This window comes from Aythya marila (genome assembly GCF_965140915.1).
Source record: "Aythya marila genome assembly, chromosome: 9".
Lineage (NCBI taxonomy): Eukaryota > Metazoa > Chordata > Aves > Anseriformes > Anatidae > Aythya > Aythya marila.
Window position 1 is genome coordinate 26,049,483 of NC_139050.1, and position 25,748 is coordinate 26,075,230.

Here is a 25,748-nt window from a genome sequence, read left to right on the forward strand (position 1 = left end):
CTCTGCAAAGACAGAAATCATTTTGTGGCCTGACCATAGAGAACAGCAGCCGTATTGACATAACCAGCAATGCGCTGCACCTCCAACCAATTGATCTCAGAGGAGCTACATAACTGGAAAGAATCAGGGGCAAAGAGTGCCGAGTGGATTTGGCCCTTACTGGGATAAATTCAGGTACTGGGAAAAAAAATCAGTGGATTTTGCTGGCAGGCAGGGTGTTGTTGGTGGGTAATACTGTGGAGTAGGAGGCTGGGAGGACAGTAAGAAGCCACGCGCCTTCTTCAGGACCATCTGAAAGCTGCGTGACCGCACAGGTCCTAAATGCTGCCTTAGTGCAAGAGGTGATGGATGAGCAACTGCCTTTGGATGAGAGGGTTTGTGTCTAACTTCATCTAAGGCTGACTACATAAAGATATAATCATCTGGCAACGATAATTTATTAAACTGCCACTGCAAAGTCTTGCAGCTCGAGAGCACAGCAGAGAGCTCGGCAATCGTGAGCGCAGTGCGTCTTCACCTTTTCCAAGGCGACAGAGCCACGCCTTCAGCCAAGCGTGTGGCTGCTGCCAACCCCAGGTAGCAGAGCACGAGGAGACGAGGTACCGGGGACCGGCTCTGCACCGGGAGCTGCTCCGCGCCGGGCCGGGCCGGGCCGGGCACCCGCGGCGGCGCCCCCCGGCAGGCGGCGGGGTGGGCTGGGATGGGCCGGGCCGGGCCGGGCTGGCCCCTCCTGGTACGGCACGGCTCGGCCCCGGTATCGGCCCCGGTATCGGCCCGGACGGGCAGGGCCGCGGGCGGTGCCGGGGCGCGGGGCGGAGCGGGGCCGGTCGCTCCCGCAGCCCGGCGGCTCCGCGCGCGGGGCTTTGAAATTGGTTAATTTTGTTTGGAATAATTACTGGCAAGAAAGGAGCTGACGTGTTCCTTCCCGAGGACAAATTGCTAGCAGATTTACGAGCGCTCCGCACAGCCGGAGTCGCGGTGTAGCGGCGGCCAAGTGCCCCAGGCTCCCCGTGGCCCCGCCGTACCTGCAGGCAGCAGCTCGCGGGGCGGTCTCGCCAAACGAAGGAGGCGCGGGGCCGCCGCTTCGAAACGACAAATATTTCATTTCAGTATGCAGACCTAAAACCAGGGGAACCCCAAAAGCGGCGGCTCTGTTCCGTGGGGTGTTTTTTCTTTAAGTTGCAGACTTTTGCTCGTAGCTTAGAACCGAGCGACTCCGCACAGATGGCTCCATAAACGCTTGTGTTTTGTTTCCTTGTAGGAATCCGTTGGCTCCCTGTCGCTGTGAAGGATGGCGTTGTAGTGTCCTCCTGCAGGATGACAGCAATGCACAGACGCAGACCCTGGTGGCTGGAGGTCCTCCTCGGTGCCTGCCTGGCCGCCCTCCCCGGCAGCACCGCCTGTCCCAGGCTCTGCGCCTGCTACGTCCCCACCGAGGTGCACTGCACTTTCCGCTACTTCACAGCCGTCCCACCACGCATCCCTCCAAACGTGGAGCGCATCAACCTGGGGTACGTTTAATGCCAAGATTTCAAATATTCTGACCACTTACCTTGCAACACTTTGCATATAATTATGAAGAGTTTTCAGATTTAGGGCTAAAAATTAATCAAGGCAAGGAATAAATCTTAGACGGATGTTTTGCATTAATCAGAAGTGGTTGCAATGAGAGCTAGCAAAGTCTAAGACTTCCAACAGTGGGTGGAATTTTGGGGGATGCAAGAACATTAAAAAGCTTTGAACTTAAATGAATTATTTTATATTACCTGAATATCTTGCATTTTTTAGTATGGAACTCTGAAAGAGCTTGAAATTAAGCTAATTCTTACTGGAAAAAGATAGCTCAGAGCTCAGGCAGGGGGCTGGAAATGCAGTATGTGTGTTAAAATCTTCAGAGACTTCTGATGTGACTTCAGAATGTCACATAATCTTATTTGCTATGTTTTTATCCATCCAGTTTATGGAAGTATTGCCAGTCTGAATATTTCAGCCTCCAAAATGGTTCTGTATTTTAAGGGGTCAAAAGAAACCAGGAGTAGATTTTACCCAGGTACAATTGGCCTGTTAATGCAGTTTCCTGCAAGTATCCTGTCATACAATCAAATGAGAAAACCAATCAGCAATGTTTGACTGACCCTGGTATCACTTTTGATACACATAACCTTTGAATTGTCTGTATGTATATGCAAAAAGTACAAAAGGACTTTACTTGGAAGTCTTCCCCCTCCTCTGCTGCTAGGCAATATAACGTGATCTCAGCTCCTGACTCCTGTCTGCCTTTTCCCTCCTTTGAGTTTGTCAAAGTTTTCCCAAAGTGCTGTATGTGAAGACTAAGTACCAATTCCTCCAGACTATGGGTCACCTGAGGCGTGGGACATATATTTGAAATACGTTAATTGCTGCTATGGACAGGCCTTCTGTCTGGCTGAGGAATTAACCTCACTCACTTGTTACCATTGGAGGTAGGAGGTGTGGCTGCAGCGTGAGAAGATTCCTCTCATCGGGTCATGTAAGCATGGCAATAGTCATGATGTCAAAGGCATCACGAGCAGGTGCTCTGTATTTGGAAGGCTTGCACAACACCAGTTCCAGGACACTGGAGCATCAACACTGAGTACTCATGCTGGCTAGGTTTAGATGTGACCTATGGTCAAACCTCCTCTAACGGTAGAGCTCTCATTTAAAGAGCTCTCAGTGTTTCACTTTTGGCTTCCTGTTTAAGTTCAGCCTCGATTATCCAGGCTGTGTGTATGCTCCTTGAGATCAGGGGAGGCAGAGGCTATGTCTACATGAACAGGTAGTGTGCACCTGTGGAGTGGAAATGGAACTCAAGATGTACAACTGAGAAGAGCAGACAGCACGGTCCAGCCACCTCTCCTGACAGGAGGCCAAAGGCAGGGCTGTGAGACACTCGGCAGACCCCACCTGCACCATGGTTGGGGCTCAGCCATCGTTCCTCAGGTGCTGGCAGAGGAAGGGCACGGCCCAGGCCCCTTAGTTGTATGCGGGTCTCTGACCCCAAAGAAAAGTGTCTGTTGTGCATCGTCTTCTCTGTGGTACGGCAGTGTTGGGAAAGCCCTCAATTAAAAGAGGCATCAGTGTATTGCAAAATTCTACCATTACATGAAAACCCTTTTACACTGAAGCCCAAAACCGTCATTTTTGTCTGCATATTTTTGCAGTTATTTACACTACCCACTTTGAATACAATCTTAAGGAAGCCGCAATGGACAAGTTACGAAATTTTGTGCTAATGTGAAGGTATGATTTAAAATTTAATCTTCGCCATCAGAAGTGCTCCCTACCTTTATACATATCCAAAGTGTTGTTCTTTTGTTTTTGTTTCATTTGTTTTAAAATTTGTGCAGTTTAGCTGTCTGACTAAACCCAGGTCTGGGATGAAATGTTTATTACAGTTACAACAGCTTGCTTAAACTGACTGAAACAGATTTTGCTGGCCTGGAGAAACTGGAGTTACTGATGCTGCACAGCAATGAGATCAATGCAATACCCGACAAGGCGTTCACTGATTTGCATTCATTACAGGTAAGAAATAAATGTTGGGGATGACCTAATCTCACTTTTCATTATGGCCTTTAAACAATCTGACAGAAATAACTAATTTGTGGATGCTGGCCAGTGGTCTCTTGCCTCTTACTTTTCTGTTTCTAATTGTACCCATATGAAACATAAGGGTCTGCAATACCCAATATTCTATTGGGAAATGTATTTCATTCCCAGGTGGGCGTTCAGTTATGGTATAAAAAGTGTAATGAAGATGTTGGTAGACATCTGTCAACAGTATCTTAATTGGCAACCACAACTGAGACGTTCAAATGATAAAGATTATAGAGCTCCAAGTACTGTATTGTGGTAGTAAACTTGTTTTTAGTTAATTTGTCACAGTTATTGTCATAGTTAATTATTGTTTTTTTGTGTTTTGTTTTGTTTTGTTTTTTGCTTTTTTTTTTTTCATTTTGCTTTTTTTTTGATGATAGTTTTCCATTCAGATATCCCTTTCCTTTCAGTACAATGTAGTCCCGTCCCTTTCCATCTTTCATAAAAAAAAAGGCTCCTACTGAATTGAAACTTAATATATTACATATAAACATGTTAATGTTTTAAAAAGAACTACAGTTCCTTGGTTTTATAATTATATATGTATGTAGATTTTAAAAATGTATTATTTGATGCCTGTTTTGTTCTTTAACTGAAATATAGTTTTAATGGAGTTATATTTGGCAAATAAACTTGCACATTATTTGGATTTTGTAGTTTTTTTCTTCACTAATTTTCAAAATACAGAATTCCTTACTGTAACAGAATAATTCTAACAGTAAAAGTAATAATGAAAAGGGTGTCTTAGGTACCATATTTAATACCTGAGCAATATGCCAGATTTGTTTATCTCATAGTTACTGAATTTGAACCTGTCAGCAACAAAATGGCACCTCAGAGTTTAGGTTTGGCAAGTACACATCTCACATGACACAAATCCTGAAACTAGGAACAACCTGGTAGTTTTATCGTGCTTTAATTGGGACTTTTTGTGTGAGTAATTAAGCACTGATTTATTTTGCTTTTAATCTCTACGTTTTGTGAATGTGACTGCAGAAATAGCCCTGATGGATGGTTGGAACAAGAAAGTATCCTTGTAGTCCTTTGCAGCTAAAATTGCATTTAAAAATAACTTCTCCCACTGTTTTTTTTTTTTTTTCCCAGTCACTTGCATTATTGACCCATTGAAGTATTTTCACTTCACAGAGTAACCATCAATGAAAATTTGTTAGGAGTTTATAGCAAGTTATATAGGAGGAGTTTTACAGCAATATAATATGGGTTAATAATATACACTTGTCACTTTTTCATCAACAGGTATTAAAAATGAGTTATAACAAGGTCAGTGTACTTCAGCAAGATGTTTTTTATGGTCTGAAGAGCTTGGTACGGTTGCATATGGACCACAATAAAATCGAAATTGTAAATCCGAACGTTTTCTATGGACTAACATCTCTAAGGTTGGTCCATTTGGAAGGAAACTTAATTAAGCAGCTTCATCCAGATACTTTTGTCACCTTGAACTATGTACAAATATTTAAAATATCCTCCATAAAGCACATATATTTGTCTGAAAATGCGTTGACTTCACTACCGCAAGAAATGTTTTCCTACATGTCTGAGCTAGAGAGTATTTACCTCCACGGAAACCCATGGTCCTGTGATTGCAGTCTACAGTGGTTTGCAGAATGGTCGAAACAGAGGCCAGGTGAGCTGAAGACTTTGTCTGTGCTTTTTAACCCCATTATGAATTTTCTTTCTAATACAATTGTACTTTATTTAAATATTCTTCCAAGGAAGACTGGAAATGCAACTACATCTGATTAATTTTTATTTGTTTCATGTTAATTACTGTCTTGTTCATACCATTTACATACTGATCTTTTAAAAGTGTGTTGGATGTGTTATCAGGTGTACCACACCACATGAAAATCACTGCAAATTCAAAACTAAAGTACCAGATGTGAAGCATAAGAAGCTACAGGAAACTTGTCACTCCTTCATAGCCTGCCACTAACTGATTATGTATAGTAGACCATTATAGCACTCTGACATGAACCTGATATTTTCTTTTGCACTTTTATAATTTCTTATTTTTTCCCCTCTACTTAAAATGTTATTTTCTATCTTTTTTCCTTTTTTTTTTTTTTTTACTCCTAAAATAGTGCCATGCATCTGCAGGAAATATATATATATATATATATTATATATATGTGTGTGTATATATATATGTGTGTGTATATATATATATATATATATATATATATATATATATATATTCTTCTAAGCTCTTCTCTCTATTATTTCCAGGAGTGATGGTTAACAGGATTTTTGTAGGTATATGTAATCAGGATAAACAGATTAATGCCCTCCAGTTTCCTGAATTAAATGAATCTAGTGGCCCTAATCTGTTCCCAGGTACAGCTTTCCATAACAAAATGTTTTCCTTGGCCACTCTGAAGCTTCTGTGTGCTAGGAAAATCCACAGGGAATAAGGAAGCTAAATTTTACCTAACTCACAGGAATGAAGGACACATTGTACGTGATTCTTCAAAAAAAGAAATGAGAAACAGGACTTGAGGGCTTTTTGTTTCTGCCCTGAGAAGCTGCAGGTGGTAGCCTAGTGTTACCCCGAAGTGCTCGAGCCTCAGCAGGAGGCAGTGGCCGCGTGCCCCAGCAGAGCGCTCCCAACACTGCTGCCACTGAACGGCCCCTTACTTGGCGGCAGGAACAGTCACCAGGCAGCTTCACTAGGGAAAACTCACAGGCTAGTGGCTACTGTGGGATGAACTTTGTATTTCACTCAAGAGAACAACTTGTTGGTAACTATGTGTGTCTTAATGCTAAAAATTGTATCACAAAAGCTTACTGGGTTTTTCTTCCCTTCAGATGTCATAAAGTGCAAAAAAGACAGAAGTTCTGGTGCTCAGCAATGCCCAGTTTGTGCTAGCCCCCAGAATTATAAAGGAAGAAACTTCGTCACTGTTCCTTCTGCATCTTTAACCTGCACTAAGCCAGTCATACATCACTCCCTGAAATTCAGAAACCTCACAGTGCCTGACGATGGGGATTTCAGTTCTGTGTCTACCAAGGACTTCATGGCTCCTATAGGATCCATGGTTTTGAACATGACTGACCAAGCAGGAAGTCGTGGCAACTTGGTTTGTAACATCCAGAAACCTAAAGAAACGTCTCCACTCTCATTTGACAAAGATGGCAACAACACAATACTGAAAACATCATTCACAGCATTTCTTGTGTGCGATATTGCTTATGAGCATATCCAGCAGCTATGGAGCATACTGGCCCTGTACAGTAATTTCCCCCTAAAACTAGAAAGAAATGCCCTAGCAACTAAAATACCTTTTACTGCTTACCACTATAAACAAATCTACTCTGAAAAAGATGAACTTTACACCAATGTAGAGGCAGAACTGAGAGCCGAACCACCTTGGTTAATGCAAAGCAAAGTAGCACTACAGTTAGACAGGACAGCAACCACACTTAACACGTTGCACATCCAGTACTTCACTGATGCCCAGATTATTTTGCCCAGTCCTTATCAAAAAAAAGTGAGAAATAACTGGACAATCATCTCCAGGGACAATAAAACACAAACACAGCACACTGTTTTAGTTGGGGGGACCGTAGAACTAGATTGCCAAGCAATTGGAGATCCAGCTCCTGCAATAGAGTGGATATTAGCTGATGGGAGCAAAGTGAGAGCCCCTTATATCAGTGAGGATGGCAGAATTATAGTAGTTAAAACTGGAACATTTACGTTACGAACAGCTGACACCTTTGACACTGGGCTTTATCACTGCATAGGCACGAATTACAACGACGCAGATATTCTCACATTTAGAATTACTGTGGTTGATCCTTATGTGGAACACAGCAGTGTAAATGGAGCCCACCTTTCCACATCTGTTGGCAGCACACTCTATCTTCCCTGTACATCTGCTGCTGTTCCAGATGCTGCTATTAGTTGGGTGTTACCCGAGCGTGTGATTCTTCATCATTCTGTCAAAAACAAACACATTTTTGACAATGGTACCTTGAGAATACAAGGGGTAACAGAGCAAGACAGTGGTTATTTCAGATGTGTTGCAGCCAATCAGTACGGTGTTGATCATTTGGTTCTCCAAGTGCTAGTTAGAAAGGACAAAAACACTCCACAGAAAATACATGTAGCTGTGGGAGAATGGGAAGAGAGTGATGGCTCTGGAAACGCAATGCTGGCCTCTGCTAGAAGGCATACAAATCCTTCAGCTACTCTGGCTCCCTTGATAGCTAATGAGGAATCTGCTGCCTCAGCATCCAGAAACCAGGTCACACAGAGTGCCTATAAAAGGCACAGTAATGGGAAACCATCCTACCGTCACTACAGGGACAAAATGGGCAGGAGGTTTAGGGGGCAGAGGAGACAGTTTGTTTCCTCAGCCAGGAGGGTTGATCCGCAGCGCTGGGCAGCCTTTCTGGAAAAAACAAAGAGGAACTCGACTCTTGTAGAAAACCAAGAAGTTGAAATAAAACCAGCTATTCAAGGTCGTCAGCTCTCAAAAGCACCTGTGGAAGAGGAGGAAACATCTGGTGATCTCTCATCTCCAGAACAAGAATTCATGATACCAGTAACAGAGAGTGCCACTGTGTCTCCTCTGGGGAAAGCAAGACAAAGTGTGGTAACTGCAGGGCCCAGCATGACCACGAGTAACAGTCCTGCTGGGACAGCCTCCCTCCTGGCTGCAGAGGCTGTAGCTCCGCTACCCTCTCCTTCACAGTCTGTCTCGTCTGACAGCAGAAAGCCACAAACATATCTAAACCCTACAATCACAAACTCAAACTCATGGGAAAGACCTGCTTTAAGTCAAATATCAGCAAATGCTATAAAACAATCAACTCAGCAAAGACTGGTATCTCCTGGAGAAAGTCCTAGCCAGCAATTAAATCCTGTGTCTTCAACACCCATGGCAGATGTTACAGACACCAGTAAACCTGTAACTTCTGAAAATACGGTGGGCAAGCTACATGTTTTTACAGAGTCTACTAATAAGATTTCCACCAAAACAGATCATCAGATATCTGCAGCAACAGTCAGTGAACCAAATCCTGAAACTGGGCACGTTTACCTTCATAGCACCCAGAAACCAGTAATTACTAAGCTGCCACTGGGCTCAAACACCATTTCTCATCAGAAAATTCAAATTATTCAGGATGTTACAACTCATGCACCTCAGCAGCAATATGGAAGAAGGAGAAAAATTTCTGGTAGGAGAAAAATTGTCAGGCCAGGGCGTATTCCAAATATGAAAGAGCACAGGTACCATTTTGGGAAGCAAGACTCTGTCAGAGGAAATACAGCTCCAGGTGTCCTCTTGTCTTCAAAATATACATCAGATTTACCTACCTTAAATAATTTAAGCAGCTCCATCAACCTAGTTAGCCCAGAAGCACCTCTGCCCTCCCCCTCCACCATGAATATGTCATTAGAGTACCCAGCAGGAGCTGTTCAAAACACAGCACTCACCACAGCAGAGAACAGTGAACATGCTGCAAGGCAAAGAACTACTTCTGCGGTGATGCCTTTCTTTACAAAAAGCACCCAGAATACCCCCCAACAGAAATCAGAGACCAGTGCACCATTTCAGACAAGTACTTACAGAGTCCAGCCTTTTAGCACCAGACCACCAACAGCAACCTACACAGCTCGTGTTGCTGCGGAAATTACACACACAGTAAGCACTAAGATATCTCCTACTCTTGAATCAGTCTCACCCAACACTAAGTCTAGAGCCTCATCAAAAAATTCCCAACGAGGAAAAATTACTGGGGAACATCTCTTTGGAAACGACACTCAGAAGGAAGTACTGAAAAGGTTACCAGAACACCAGACGGATGTGTTTCCATCAACAGAGGTATCAGTCTTGCTTCCTAAAACTACAGCAGCATTACCTACATCCAGAATTTCTCCTTTGCCCTTTACACCCATTTCAGTGGGTGGGGATCACAGTAGTGGTTTCCTGTCTTCAAATGAGTCCGTTCATTATGACAATGGTAAGTCAGGAGAACATCTTCCCACTGCAGAGCTGCATTCTCACTCTAGTCCTGCAGCTAGCACAACTGAAGTACGGGATGTAGCAAGTTTGAAGCCAACAGTTATACGTATTGTTACTCCTCAAACTGACACCAAAATCACCAAAAGTAAAACATTCAGAGTGGGAAGAAAGAGAGGTCAGAGGAGGAAAAGGCCCCCTAAAACATCTACTTCACGAAGCTTGACCACGGGCCATAGCACTACAGCAGTTCCTCCTGGGAATACAGCCATACCTGCCGTGACAACAGTCAAATCAGCAGCTACGCCTGCAAGTCTTACACCTGCAAAACCTCTCCCTGACAGTGCAAGGGCAGTCTTAGTGACAGAAATGCCAGTGCCATGGAGCCTTGCTACATCAGATACAGCTCAGCACATGCCTACAGCAGCTAAGCAGACATCAGCAACCCCAAGCACACGGATGAACATCCAGTCTGTTACGTTACCACCCAGTGGGCTTATTCCTCAGACCGCCACCACAACAACCCAAACCACACCACTGCTTTCAAAGCCATTCAGTGCCACAAGCACACAACCCACTCCAGTTGGTGCTGGATCAAAACCTGCACAGCAAATCAAAGCCACCACAACGGCAGGTGAGATGGAGAAGAAAGTTACCCGAGAAAACCACGTTGCACAGCCCATGTTCCCAGGAAGAAGTGAGCCAAGTGCCGGAGCTCCTGCAGCCACAGGCACCGCTGCCCCCCGCGCCCAGCATCCCACCCCACTGCCAGCCCCAGCAGCAGCCAGGCCACCCGCACCTACGGCAGAAGCCTCCTCACCTCCAAGCGGGGGGATTGGATTCAGGCAGAAGCCACCTACTGAAGGCACAGAGAGAGGCAAAATATTAGCTCTCAGCACCCTGACTGTTCCAGAGTCATCCCAGACTGCTACTCCGTGTGCTCCTCCATGGGGTAGGGACAAGAACAATCCTGCCAAAGGCAGGTCTGACAAGAGACAAGATCAAGAAACTACCACCAGCAGCCCTATATCCTTCCACCCTTTAAGCAGAAATCATTTTGCAAAGCCCAGAATAATTGGAGGAAAATTAGCTGCTTTTACTGTGCTAGCTAATTCAGATGCTTTTATTCCTTGTGAAGCCGTTGGTAACCCCCAGCCAACAATACAGTGGACCAAGATATCGTCAGGTAAGCTTCATGGACCTCTCTGGAATTTACCTCCTGCTCTTATCTTGTAACTTGGCAGATGGTTTGTAGGACAGAGTTAAATATTGCTTCATCTAGGAGCACTGTGAAGTATCAGCGATAATACGAACTTGGAAATAGTCAGAAAAATGATACATTGTTTAATACCAATTATGAAAACAGTTGCTTATGTGAATTTTAAACATACATATATAACCTATATTTAATGATAGTTCTGCACTTATTACCTGTTATTTCAGAATGATGAGACAAATGAAAAGAAAAAACTGTCTATGGTAACAAACCATCAGATCCAGTTACCACAATAGCAAAGTATTTTTGAACATGCAAAGCCAAGTTACATCCATGCTAAAATATTTTTTGGGTGTGCAAAGCCTTATCTACCTCATTCAAGCCTTGTCTCTACTGAGGAACTAGGTTTTGCTTTTACTTTAAAGCTTTTCTACTTTAAAAATCAGTAATTTCTATTTTATATACAAATTATTATTTCTCTCTTTCTTACCACTATCGTCTTGGTTATTTGGGCAAAGCAGACCAGGATAAGGAAAGTGTATTCAGGTGCAGAGTACAAAAGCAGCAGACCAGGGAGGGCCTGATGTGCTGTGCTGTTTCCCCCCACTTCTGCAGGGCCCCCTGCTGCGGAGAGCCCGGACGGCGGCAGATGGACGGTGTTTGCCAACGGCACGCTCTCCATCGCGCGGGCAGGCCTGCAGGACCGCGGGCAGTACCTGTGCTCGGCGGGCAGCCCGCTCGGCACGGCGCGGCTCCTGGTCACGCTGTCGGTGGTGGCCTACCCGCCCCGCATCGCCAGCAGCAGGCCGCGGCTCCTCACCGCACACTCCGGGAAGACCGTGGCAATGAAGTGCCAAGCTGAGGGCAGGCCTCCTCCCACGGTCTCGTGGGTCCTGGCCAACAAAACGTACATCTCCAGCTCTTCTAAGGAAAATAAAAGAGTTCACGTGCAACCAGACGGCACTCTAATCATCGAGGAAGTCACTGTTTATGACAGGGGCCTCTACACATGCGTGGCCAAAAATCCAGCAGGCACTGACATGCTGATTGTAAAGCTGCAGGTCATTGCGGCACCTCCTGTTATTTTGGAGGAAAAGCGGCAACAAATTGCAGGAACGATGGGGGAAAGCCTGAAATTCCCTTGCACCGTGGAAGGGAATCCTCATCCCAGTGTCCACTGGGTTCTCTTTGATGGAACAGTGGTGAAACCTCTGCAGTTCATAAACGCCAAGCTGTTCCTGTTCCCCAACGGCACCCTCCACCTCAGCAACCTCGCCCCTTCTGACAGCGGGAACTACGAGTGCATAGCTACAAGCTCGACTGGCTCGGAGAGGAGGGTGGTAAGCCTGCTGGTGGAACAGAGAGATACACTTCCCAAAATAGCTGCTGCCTCTCAAGAGATGACACGATTGAATTTCGGGGATAAATTGCTTCTGAACTGCACAGCGACCGGGGAGCCAAAGCCCAGGATAATCTGGAGGTTACCTTCTAAGGCAGTTGTAGACCAGTGGCACAGGTAGGAGTCCTTTTGTTGCCCATCTCTTTGAAAAATTCAAACACTATTTTCTCCAATGCTTATGTAAGTGGCTGTTATGTCACTGAAACAATACATTGTGAACTAAATTCACTCTCAAACTTCCAATGCTCAGTATTTACCTTCACTATTTTGTTCTGTAATTCTTTTCCTCTTTCCCCATAACAGAATGGGAAGTCGAATCCATGTGTATCCCAATGGATCCTTGGTTATCGACGCAGTTACTGAAAAGGATGCAGGTGACTATTTGTGTGTTGCAAGAAACAAAATTGGAGATGATCTGATACTGATGAAAGTCAGCATCACAATGAAACCTGCCAAGATTGACCAGAAACAGTATTTCAAGAAACTGGTACCATATGGAAAAGATTTCAAAGTGGACTGCAAGGCCTCTGGGTCACCTGCACCAGAAATATCCTGGAGTTTGCCAGATGGGACAGTGATCAATAACGTGATGCTGGCTGATGACAGCAGACACAGGTCTCGCAGATACGTCCTCTTTGACAATGGAACTCTGTATCTCAACAAAGTCGGCATAACAGAAGAGGGAGATTATACCTGCTATGCCCAAAACACGCTGGGAAGAGATGAAATGAAAATACACATCACTGTCGTAACGGCAGCTGCTCAGATAAAGCACAGTTACAAGACATACATAAAAGTGAAAGCTGGAGATACGGCATTATTGGACTGTGAAGTTGTTGGAGAACCCAAGCCAAAAATATTCTGGTTGCTACCTTCCAGTGACATGATCTCCTCCTCGACAGACAGATACTTCCTGCATGCTAATGGTTCCCTGTCAGTGAGTCAAGTCAAACTGCTGGATGCTGGGGAGTATATGTGTGTTGCCCGTAATGCTGGAGGGGATGATACAAAATTATTTAAAGTGGATGTTGAGGCTAAACCACCTATCATAAATGGTTTATACACCAATAAAACAATTATTAAAGTGACAGCAGTGAGGCATTCGAAGAAACAAATCGACTGTAGGGCAGAAGGGACACCTCCCCCTCAGATTATGTGGATTATGCCTGACAACATTTTCCTAACAGCTCCATATTATGGGAGTAGGATTGTAGTGTACAAAAATGGAACACTTGAAATTCGGAACCTAAGACCTTCTGACACAGCAGATTTTATCTGTGTGGCGCGTAATGACTGGGGAGAGAGCATGTTGGTGGTGCGGCTGGAGGTATTGGAAATGCTAAGGCGACCAATGTTTAAAAATCCATTCAATGAAAAAATAATAGCAAAACCTGGAAAAGCTACCACACTGAATTGTTCTGTGGATGGAAACCCTCCACCTGAAATAAGCTGGATGTTGCCTAATGGCACGTGGTTTTCCAAGGGGATCAAGACTTCCCAGTTTCTTACAGGAAGCAATGGCACTCTTACCATCTACAATCCTAACAGAGACAAAGCAGGAAAGTATCGCTGTGCAGCTAAGAATAAAGTTGGCTACATTGAAAGGCTGATCATCTTGGAGATCGGCCAGAAGCCCAGTATTCTGGTGCACCCCAAGGGGCCAGTGAAGGGCATCAGTGGGGAATCGTTATCACTCCACTGCCTGTCTGACGGGAGTCCCAAACCAAACACAGCGTGGACCCTGCCAGGTGGCTATGTGCTGGATCGACCTCAGATCAATAGGAAATACATTCTGCTGGAAAATGGCACTCTAGTTATACGAGAAGCTTCCATTCACGACAGAGGGAATTATGTGTGTAAGGCCCATAATAACGCTGGAGAGTCATCTATAACTGTTCCTGTCATTATTGTAGCCTATCCCCCCAGGATTACAAACAGACCACCACAGACTGTACATACGATGCCTGGTGCAGCAGTTCAACTCACCTGCATGGCACTGGGAATACCAAAACCAGAAATTATGTGGGAATTACCTGACTACTCGATACTCTCTACAGGTAACCAAGGCCAAGCATCCAGGAGCAAACTGCTTCATCCCCCAGGGACACTGGTCATCCAGGATCCCCGGCCGTCAGATTCTGGCATGTACAAGTGCATGGCAAAGAACCATCTTGGCAGTGACTTCACAATAACGTACATTCATGTCATTTGAAATAAGAAAAACAGAATGAATAGCAAAGCCTACAGATGGACTGAGTTTATTCTTGGAATAAGTTTAATCAAAGGCAGCCAAAGGCATGTAAGTGCCTAAATACATTTACAGTATTCACTCTGCAATGACCATGCAAAAAAGGGAGAAAGGGCTTGGGGGAAATTAGATCTAGCGTTACTATCTACCATTGATTCTTTCATGATTAAATGGACTTAAAAATAATAAGGCACTTTTGCTCTGCCAACAAACTTGAAATATTCAATAAAATTATTTTCTAGAAATGTACCTAGAGACATTCAGAAAAGGATAGACTTTTTAAATAGTTTAATGTTGTCCACCTTCTATGATGATCATGAGCATGGATCACATAAAACAAGAGTATCTGAGAACCAAAGAGCAGATTTAATTGTGATACAAATTACCTTATTATGTTTGATTATTCAGTATGTTTTTTTGTTTGTTTTCTGTTTGTTTTTGTTTGTTTTTTTTTTAATAAATATTCAACGGTGAAACATGTAGTGAATTATTTTTAATACACCTTTGTTTCATAGTCTTTTTGTAGAATTTTGGAAAGATACTTGCAGAACAATTTTGTTCTAATTTTTAAAAAGAGAATAAGCTCTGCTTAACACTGTTTAAAAAATAATAATACAGACTGGATATAGTAACAGTCCAGGTTGGTACAATTTTCCAGTTGTCACAAAATCACTTTTAAAGATTTCTCACTAGAAAAAAATACATCAGTCTGCATGTAAATTTAGAATTTTGCTTTCTCAATTCAGCAGGTAGGTATAAAGCTCTGAGTTTCTTACTCATTTTCTTCCTGAGATTAATGCCAGGATAGAAGGGTAGATTTGCAAATTCGGGATGTACATGTATCATAGAAGAGATCATGGAAAAGTCTGTGTTGCCACTTGCAGTCCCAGCTGCTCTAGCAGCCTGCTGCACCCTGCATTGCATCCTCAGTGGGGAGGAGCAGGGACTGCACAGCTGAAGCCACGGCTGTTTGGCAAGAGCACTGTCCATATCCATCGCAGGAAGTCTGCTGGATATACAAAGGGTTCAGTGCAACCATCCCTGCCTCGTGAGTTCTGTCTCTTTACATATTTAAAATAATATTAAAAAAAAAAATGAAGAATTGTAACATGTCTTTTCCAGCCTATAATATCTACCACTTCTAAGAAGAGTCTGCAGTGGAACTCCTCAAAGATAATGCAGTAACAGCAGCTGAACCTCCTGCATTAACATCTCAGCAGCAGCTGATTAACCCATAAGATACTCAGGGGTGAGCAAGTATTCTAGTGCCAAGAGCTAAATGCAGATTCTACCTCATTTAATCACATTATAATCAGCTTGGGGATTTATTTTTAAGACTATAACCTCAGCTGGGATTACTTTTGTGCTGGCTCAATCATCTCCTGACATAAGTCGCATGCATGCAGTTCACTGTGTGCTTGTTCCTTCCTTCTGTAGTGTTGACAGAGTACCCACAAACTGTCTGGATTACATGAATCTCACTATGCAATATCTGTAATAGCTACTTCTGCTATGAAGAACAGTAAACTCTGACACAAGGGATAAGTAAACCTCTGTTAAAAAAAAAATAAAAGAAGTTTATGCAAGTAAAACTTCCCTGACTATTCCAAAAGACAATCAAAACATACGAAATTTAAGTATTAATTAAATCTTCCTGGATGGGATCATATAAGGCAAGTATAACAGTCTACAGCTTGAATGATTCCTATTGTTGTAAAGCATATAGAAATAACCTTGTAATATGGGATATCTGTGACACAAATTCCTGAGATTTTGGTGCTGGGGGTGTTCCCTCACTCACCATTGCCCGTCCTTCTGCAGCTCTCTGCGGTGTGTGCCATGCATCTGTCCCCCACCCTGCAGGACACCCGACTACACCACCACCTGTAAACTCCATGTATGGCAGATTAAGCATACTGAGTTACTACAGAACAGCAAAAAAGCATTCCTATGTGTATTTTTAATGCCCTGCTTGTTCCATATTCAAAACGAAAGCATTTAAAATATCAAGTAGACTGACTCCTAAATTACATAAAATAGTAATAAATTTATTCTTTTGTTTTAAACTCAAAATTATGACATATTTGAACAGGTTTAAATAATGGTTTGATTTGTAATTTACTTGTAGTTTTGTACTCGGCTGATGATAAATAATGCATTACACCACTGAAACTCACTTAGCAATCAAGCATCAAACCCAGAATTTTAAATAGTTAACATACAAAGTAAGTAGTAGTAGACATATATAACAGGAATAACTCATATAGGGCGACTTCAGTATACACACGTGTCAGCTACAGAAACACTGAAACAGCAAGAAAGACTCTGGTGGCTTTTCCACCCTCTCCTTGTGAACCCTCGTATGAGATATTCTTACTGAACCCATCGAGATACAGAGTTGTCTCTCGTCAGGCTTTACCAGGACTCGGAGACTGCCCTAGATCAGCAGAGTAAAACCTATTCCGACTGCTCAGTCCTTGTTACTATGTTTTGTACTCTTTCAACTGATCACCAATGAAGTTTATATTGAAAGGACCAAATATGAAAATACACTGCTACTTCTAGTAGGTTTATTAACATTACATTGTGGCTTTTAATATAAATTTTAAGAGGTTCTAATACAAGCAATAAACCCACTTCAGCACCTTCTTACCACAATGAGAGCAAGAGAGAATTGTTACTTTAAACAAAGAACTTTATAAAGTGCATATGAAAATTACAGTCAAATGAATACAATTTAAATTAACACTTGTTCTACCATTAAACAAAGATGTGAATATTTTAATGAACAAATCAACTTCTATGCCAAAATTGGAAGTGCCTTTCAATTCAGTAGTTTGGTCCAGTGCAGTTCTTAAAAAATAACAAACAAAAAAAAAGAATAACAAGAAAGTGTTTCCCACAAATAAATAAATCCAGCATTCTTTGTCCTCTTTAAAAGTAACAGGACCTAAAAAGCACCAAATTCATAAAATCTGCAATAACATTCTTCAAGTAGGCCCACACATCCCTACATTTAAATCTAATTAAATGCAAAGGAAATCAAAACCCAAACAAAACTTGTTACATATTCACATCAACTGCAGCACAAAAAAATAATTATTGAAATAAGAGAAGAAAACGAAAGTTTGCTTTCTAGCAATAACTAGTGCATTGAAATTTGAATGTTCTGTTCTTCAGTGCAAACGTAACACTACGTCTCCTTTCCATCTTTTTCATTTAGAAGTGTGAAGGATGCCCATATTGATTCACTCCTTGTTGTGGCTGGTTACCTGGTTGACAAAGTAAAGGGAAGTGTTTGTGCCTCACGACTGTACTCTACAAAAATACAGAAAAACACCTATATTTCACATAGCAATAGCAAGTAATAGTCAACACATTCCCTTATATACCTGTCTAATGCACGCATGTTTTGCTAATTTCCTCAGGGACTTTGCCAGCAGTATGGCTATGGAAGTGAGGGGACAAAACGGGCAGCAGATCGTGAGTGGGCCACCAGTCCTGCAGGTGCCTCCAGAGACCAACAGAAGTGCAGGGGATGTGCAAGCACCAGAATTGTGCTACTGCATTGCAGCTGGGGTCTGTAACCTGCTGTTAAATTACTTACACGCATGCATGGCAGGACTAAAACAGGCAGACTGTCTCCAGAAAAGTAATTCCATACCCCAGTACAGACACACACACATGTATGCACACAGACTCTACTTACTAGAGAGCTGCTTCTGGAGTTGCCTGACCAGTGCCGCCGTCTGTTGCTGCTGCTGTGTCTGTTGTAAGCCTTGCCGTGGAAACTGCTGAAGTAATCAGAAAGATGGAAGAAAGGAGCATAGCGTAAGTGGCATGCCAAGTAACAGCAAAAAGTGTTCAACTTGTGCCTTAACACGTTACAGAATTGCAGCCGTGAACAGTCATGGTGCTGGCAGACACTCAGCTTTGTGCGTCCCCAACATGAGGATGTCTGGGGGTCAGCCCCCCACCTTCTCCAGCAGGGCTGTGATAGGCATCAAACACGGCACTGAGTGAGCAGAAAACCCTCCTCGGCAGCTGTCCCAGTGCCCTCCTGAAAGCTGCGCTGCCGAGCTCCTGGCAGGGCTGGCACAGGAGCACCACTGCTGGCACTGCAGGTCACTGGGACACCACGACCCATCCCATCCACCTCCAGGCTGACACCACCAGGAGAAGATCCCAGCATTTCTTCAAAACTACTTTCTTCTCTGGGTCTTTTAAAAAAGTCCTGCCTTGCTCCTCTACCAGCACTCCCAGAACTGCGTGGCGATGAGGCTGAGCAGCGGCAGAGAAGTGCTGGGGAGGTGGCAGCAAACAGGAGGCAGCCCCAAAGCTGCTGCTGCCCAGGAAGAGCAAGTGCTTCACAGGAGGCAGTAACACAGATGCTCATGTCCTGATCTTACAGCAGCTGCTCCAGCCTGGCCTTGTAGTGGGGAGCTATTTCAGTCACCTAACCCAGGAGGAGACACGAGCATGCGAGCTGCTGACAGTGCAGGTAGAGGACAACAGAAGAAAGGCAGACCTGCCTTCGATGTAGATCCTGACCAAATTTTAACGGCACAGTAAGGACACATTGAGCACACTTAAAACTTACAAAATGTTTGTTGTCTTCATTCCCTGAAATTTTACACTTTTCCAGTGATGTTGTAGGTATCACGTGTCCCGTCTCTGTTACAAAAAGCTCATCTTTTCCAGCTCTGGAGAGGCCAGTATTCATCCCACAAGTCACTTCAAGCAGCTTTACTGTCTGCTTTGTTCAAAGCTAAGGCAAATCAAAACTGCTAACCAAAATTAACAGCCTTGTGGGCATTTTTAAACACTTGCAAGTATTTGAAGTGTAATACTCAAAAGAAACTTAAGCTTCCAAAAAAACGTTTCTCCCAGGGCAGTGGCACTTCAGATAACAGGAGGGATAAGCCCAAGGCAGAGGTTGTTTGGTCCGCTGCAGGGCTGTAGCTGCGTGCTTGATTCTTGGCTCCAGAGGAACGGGGACTGCTCAGTGCCCGCCCAGCTGGGCATGCTCATCCGCGGAGCAAACAGGTCATCGCTCTGACCCTGACCTGAAACCCACAGGGATCAAGGCAAAGCCCTCACAGTGTGTGCCACTAAGCACAGTGGAATTAGACACAAAAAGCATCCAAAGAAATCTGCTGTTAATGAAGTAAATCATGACTTCGATCGCTTCAAAAGCACCCTTGGTGTAAATGCACTGACTTTCACCAATTTGCACACTATCTGTATCTACATCAAAGCAGAATTTAATCTCTAATTGGTCTATCTGACAGCCTGCATTATTCCCTAGCTAGACAACAGTCTATTTTTCATGTAAGCCTAGGTAGGAAAAGAAGCACCACTTTGTTTTTAACACCTCTACCTGTCATTCAGGAGAAAATCATTCTGTTTTACTGACTTTTACTGATCAGACAGACAGATGTCACAGTACTGAGTTATGATGGACAGATCTGGCACAGACCATCTGAAGCAAAGGTACGGTTAGGATGGATACCTCTGGTGCAAAAGCTTTGCATACACAAGAGGCATTTATTCCCTCTGAAAACCCACGTGTCACCTCTAGGAAAGAGATATCTGTGTAACAGTTACCTTCAGGCTCTCCAAGGGCAGAAAGCCAAAGACATGGCCCTCACACTTCCCTACTCCAGGGAGGAAAATTGTGATGAATGAGACGCTGCTATGCTAGTGCTGAAAACAAACCTGCACCATTTATTGTATTACTTATCTTCAGGGCCTCTAAGCTCTTCTCTCGGTCCATTCCTACGTCCTGTAACTTTCCTTCTCATTGGATGTGGTGAAAGGACACTGCTTCTAATTAAGTACTGTGTTTTGTTTGTTTTTAAATACAGCATCTATAGATTCTGCATAATAACATACCCAACCAAGTTGAAAACCTGATGTACTGAATAAAAATATTCGATACTCTTGTCCATCACATGCCCTACAGAATACACCCGTGCTTTGTTTCAGTGAAACTTCCTGGTTACTGAAGGGACTTTTCAGTGTTTTAGTAAGACTTCAGCTTCTTTTCCCTTTCTGAAACCAAATCCTTTACTTAAAATACATTGTGTAATCTTCTGGCGAACAGTCCTTAGTAAATGCTGAGGTCAGTCAAAAGCATTAACTGTACCAGGGCTTCTTAGGGACGTGAAACCAGCAAAAAGCATCCTGCTGTGCTAAGTGTTGGAAAAGCCAACCAGCAGCCAGGCAGGTGCTCTGTCTCCACGACAGACAGCCTTTCACATGCAGTTTGTTCAAGATAAAAATGCTATTAGGAAAAACTCAAAAACGGATGTAAATAATCCTTCAATAGCTGTCAGATAAACATCCTTCATTTATCCTTACTGCTGCACTTACATGCTGCCTTCCAGTTTCTCCGTAAGATTGTACTGATTAATGCTTGTAAACTCAGCAGTTAGCAATTCCAATTTTTCCATTTTCCTAGAACAACCTTTTTCTAATAACCTTCAACTACCTTAAATGTGTCTGAAAAAAATGACAAAGTACAGAAAACACAGACAACAGCACTGCAAATTCAGTGTAAGCATCCATAAAGGTTATTTGGTAACAATAGTGATTTAGTAAAATCATACAAAAAAACTATGAAAGGCTCCGATTCAGCCTAAAGGAATGTCTTACAAATAATTTTGTTTGTACAACTGTCTTCATGCAGCTCTCTTATGTGACTAATCATTTAATTTAAAAGGACCTTCGAACAATATAACCTTTTATTTTTCTCCCCCAAAAAATGTTAGCATTACAACCTAAATATCAAAGGCCTGAAGTCACCGACAGCCATTGTGAACTGAATTAAGGCAGGGGCAGGAGCCTGGCGGCAGTGGAGCAGCCGCGATCCGCAGCCAACACCAGAGGGAGTGCAGATGCTCACACAAACACAGCACAAGCCTGGCAACACAGGAAAATGCTGACAACCAGCACCGTATGTTTCACAGTGAATGTTTTTCTTAGCGTTACAGCAAAAATTTCTCCCACAAATAGCCTCACATGTACACGTTATCCTGTGTTCACCTTAAAAGCCTACAATACAAAGACATAAAAATCCACCCATTTACAGGCATCAGCAGCAACTGTATATTTCTCATCAAGTTATTAGCTAGCAAGGGCTATTCATTATTACTTTTTTTTTTTTTTTTTTTTTTTTTTTTTTTTTTTTAACTAGGATAACGCTTGTAAAAACACATAGCACAGCAATTATAAACAGAAAAAAAAAATCCTGCAGAAGTAAGATGTTAATTTACCTTATCTTGCTGCTGTGGGACAACTAAGTCCTTACACTTCCAGAGGAAAAGATCCCTGACTTTTCAGTGAGTCTTACAGTACTTGGTTCTGTACCAGATTTTAAAAATAATCATTTATTTATGCCTTAATAGTAGGGGTGAGGATGATTTCACAACCTCTCATTTTTTTCCCTCTTTGAACTCGCACACAGACCTAAGGCAGCTAGTCTCATCAGTCTTGTTTTACTGGTGATGGAAAAGAGATGTACCGAATTAGAAAAGCACCAGTACTCATTTCGTAACTGCATCCCCAAGCACTTCTCTAAAGAACTGCTATGGGTAGTTATTTTATTGCTTGGGATCTTAACCATTAGCTCTCGTTCAATATTGTTAGCATAATTTCAGAAAGATGCGTTGAAATGAAGCGTTTGAACCGCTCCCCCTTCCCAACACACACAAACCCTTTTTTCAGCAGAACACCTTGTCATAGCTGGCCCAGCTGTGGTAACGGTTGTGACTGCACGGCTGCGTGAAGCACAGAAGTGCAGGGGGCAGCTGCGCACCGTGGCCCTGGAAGGAGCACCTCTGAAAAGCAACCACACAGCGATGCTGCAGGGGCTGAGCAGGGCCGTGCACAAGCCCCCTGCCCAGGACCTGTGCTGAAAGCTGCCGGGGGCAGGCAAGGTGCAGGTCCCAGCTGCCTGTCCCACTGCCCCTCTCAGAAGCCACAAAGCCCACCCTGTGCTACGCCTGCCCCCAGCCTCACGTTTGCTTACCAAGGGCTGCTGCGGCTGCACGGGCTGGAGACCAAGCGTCTGTGGCTGCTGCTGGCCCTGCTGCTGCCCCTGCTGCAACTGGAAGAAGGAGGGTGTTGAAACGAGGGTGCTGCTGCTCGCACGCTGCCTCAGGGAACGACCATGAGCCCAGCCAGATGGCTTTCTGTGACTGCTTTACAGGCTGGGATCTGGCCTTGCTTACAGCACTAGTCACTGGAGGCCCCATGTGGGAGATGAACCTCACAGCGCTCCAGTTCTGTTCATCTTCTGCCACACCAAGGCTCACGAGGCCATTTTTAATATACAAAATATATAAATAGCCAGTATATTTTGTTTATTATGTCAAAAAAATCTAGACAAAATGCCTTATCATTTGACAAGAGCTGGTACAGATAGCTATTGCATTAAAATGAGAATATGAAAATAATTCCAACCATCAAAGGGCCACGGGAAGAATTTTTAATATAATTTACTTCCCCTGGGAAAAGCCTTACATACTTAGCTGATAAACCAATGCTTACCTCCAAACTAAAAATATATCATCAAATCAGAATAAAGATAATAGAACAAACAGGTCTATTTAATTTAATTATCAATTTAATTTCAGTATATAAGGCCCAAGAGGGTAGATAGAGCATAACCACTGCTTTTGTCCCAGTTCATTCAGCTAGGCTATTCTCAAATTTACCTTTTCCAAAAGCGTTCTACTATCCTGAAAAACTGATGTACTGATTTTCACACGTATGCCTAGAGCTCTCTTTTGGAAGTCCCAGAGATAAGCAATAAATTATTGTACTCAAGTGAAACCAGTTGGGATTAACAGCAGCCAGCTCCTCAATTTTAGACTTGAGTGTACAAGTGAGCCAGTAACTCCATCCCCTGCTACAGTGATGTTTACATTCCCTGCAATGAAGCAACCCTTGCCTTTGGTGCAGTTGGGTCTCTCACCTGGAAGAGTCTCTGCTGTCGAATCTGCTGCTGCCTCTGTCGCATTTGCTCCTGAGGCAGCTGTGCCGAGTTCAGGTTTGGATGAGGACCTGTGGTTGATGCACTGTCCAGTCCCCCTCCTATCAATGAATTTGGCTGCAAAGGCTGATGGCTCAATCTGGTTGAAAAATAACAACATAAAAGAAGGAATTGTATTCCATTTGTAAACAGCAAAAAGTTAGTCTAGGAGTACTCAACTACAAGGTACAACATCAGACTTCTACAGATTTAGAAGATGTTAAGTTTTACAGGAAGAATATTTTTCCAAATATAAATGCTATGAAATATATCCCATAAGAGAAGCCGTACCATCCTATTGCCTGGCAACTGATATAGGTAATAATTTGACTTCTGCTTTTCTATGTTTCAAGCAAGACTTCCATATAAGCACTAAAATGTTCTGGCCAAAACATCTCTTATTTGCATTTCCATAAACTTAAAACTGATTAGACTTCTTAATTTCTAAAATACCAAAAAAAAAAAAAAAAAAAAAAAAGAAGAAAAAAATAATCAAGAAATGCTATCTTAGAACATTATAGTAAAAAAAAAAAAAAAATCTCCAATTCAAGACTTTCACTGGAAACTCTAGTTTTCTACTCAGGATACTCTTTAACAATTCTGTTTACAGATGTTGTTCCTGCTTCATTTGCTATCTGTTTCATTACATTTCTTTACCACTGTATTTTTCTTGTTTCTTATAGGCTACGACTCAGATTTATTTTCAAACTCAAGTCAATTTAGTGTATTCAGGCTGAACTGAAATTCATTTGTCTATTGCTAGTTCAACTACCAAATTGGTCTTGTGTTTTCTTGACTACAGAACCTGAAATATTTATTAATGTTTGATACTGCACACTTATTTGCATAATACGGATACAGCTTATAGAATAGGGAGAGGGGAGCAGGAAATAGGACCCAACAGTCACCTTTAAATGAAATTTTATGCTCTACAAACACACAGGATATAATTGGGCTACAACCTGTGCCAAGACCAAGTAGGGGGAAACGAGAGAAAGGCAAATTTATTGCTAGTTAGACCCAGCATTAGCTTCATTTTGGTTAACTTTAAGCAAAATTTTAGACCTCTAAATCCAAGTTGCCATTAAAATCTTGCAATGTCACCAGCTACGAGAACAGCAGGACCTCACCGCTGAGTGCCTGTCAAAGGCTGGATGTATGCAGCAGCCTGCTGCTGGATGTATCCACTCGGCTGCTGCTGCATCTGCCTCAGCCTCTCCATCAGCGCGGGGCCCGAGTGAGCCGCTGTGTACGCCCGGGGGTTGTAGCTGGGGGAGAGCACCACGCCGCCGGGCTGCTGCTGCTGCAAAGGCATCTGTGTGCTGTACATTGTGTATCCATGAGGCATGCTCTGCGTGGGGAACAGACAAAAGAGAGACTTCACTGTGTAACTTAACCCTATTTAAATTAGCTTCGCTATAAAAGAAAGAGATGGCCTTTATCAAAGAACTAAAACCCAGCAACTAGAAGCCATCAGTACGAGGCAGGGTTCCCCATGCTGGTAGTGCTTCTGCTTGCAGCTTCAGGCAGCTACAATGTGGCCGCACACAAAGGACCCAGCCTGGTCTTTGCCCTCCCTCCCTGAGAGGTACTGGGCAAGAGAGGGGCTGTGCTCACTGCTCCACCTCCCTTCTCCCCCTGCCCCAAAACCCCAAGGTCCAGAATGAATATATGTACAGCATAACAGAGGTTCATTTTAAACTGTTGCTGGTGTCAATATCTCACAAAAAATAGGTCAAATTTCAGACTTTGCTCAGAAGTATGTTTGTCTTTACCAGCAACATCATTAAGGGAAAAACTGCAAAGTGGCTGCCTTACATTTACTAGCTGCAGCGTGCAGAGAGCAGTGAACACCATTGCCCTAGGCCACATGCATGAGACAAGCCCCAAGCAAACCTTCAGCATGGACAAGCAGACTGGAAGGTGAAGGAACCCTGTTTAAAAAACATTTTTAGGCACTCACTCCACCAGAGCAGCACAGTACCTGTGCTTGTTGCAACCCTGGGTACTGCGGGAGCTGAGCCGGGGGGCGAACTTGCGGAGTGAACAGAGCAGCTTGGTCCATCGGCTGACCCTGAAAGACACACACGGGTTGGGAGCAGCCCCTGCACCCAGAGCAGCAGCCGCCCCCAGACCCACCACTGCGTGTAACAAGGAGCCAGGGAGAGGCTTCACCACTTCCTTCAAAAAACGGCACTTTGCAACTCTGAACTGTGCTGAACTGCTCTGGCTCACAG

General features: G+C 43.4%; 2 protein-coding genes across 2 annotated transcripts in view; one reads left to right on the forward strand and one right to left on the reverse strand.

Annotated features, from left to right (window-relative positions):
• The first annotated feature begins 959 nt into the window (after positions 1 to 959).
• On the forward strand, positions 960 to 14,991 carry IGSF10 (immunoglobulin superfamily member 10). The gene is made up of 7 exons (XM_082767246.1): positions 960 to 1,109; positions 1,262 to 1,511; positions 3,417 to 3,546; positions 4,876 to 5,266; positions 6,448 to 10,797; positions 11,443 to 12,343; positions 12,530 to 14,991. Exons 2-7 carry the CDS (start codon positions 1,318 to 1,320, stop codon positions 14,436 to 14,438), a joined length of 7,875 nt encoding a protein of 2,624 aa, XP_082623372.1. The 5' UTR covers positions 960 to 1,109; positions 1,262 to 1,317; the 3' UTR covers positions 14,439 to 14,991.
• Positions 14,992 to 16,593: 1,602 nt separating this feature from the next.
• The window catches only part of MED12L (mediator complex subunit 12L), a 132,698-nt gene continuing 123,543 nt past the window's right edge, over positions 16,594 to 25,748 (reverse strand). The window contains exons 39-44 of the mRNA XM_082767075.1: positions 25,496 to 25,585; positions 24,642 to 24,862; positions 23,455 to 23,611; positions 22,507 to 22,584; positions 18,184 to 18,265; positions 16,594 to 17,746 (exon numbers count right to left, since the gene is read on the reverse strand). Coding sequence (XP_082623201.1) covers positions 17,694 to 17,746; positions 18,184 to 18,265; positions 22,507 to 22,584; positions 23,455 to 23,611; positions 24,642 to 24,862; positions 25,496 to 25,585 — 681 coding nt within the window. The 3' untranslated portion in view covers positions 16,594 to 17,693. The remainder of the gene's footprint in view (positions 17,747 to 18,183; positions 18,266 to 22,506; positions 22,585 to 23,454; positions 23,612 to 24,641; positions 24,863 to 25,495; positions 25,586 to 25,748) is intronic.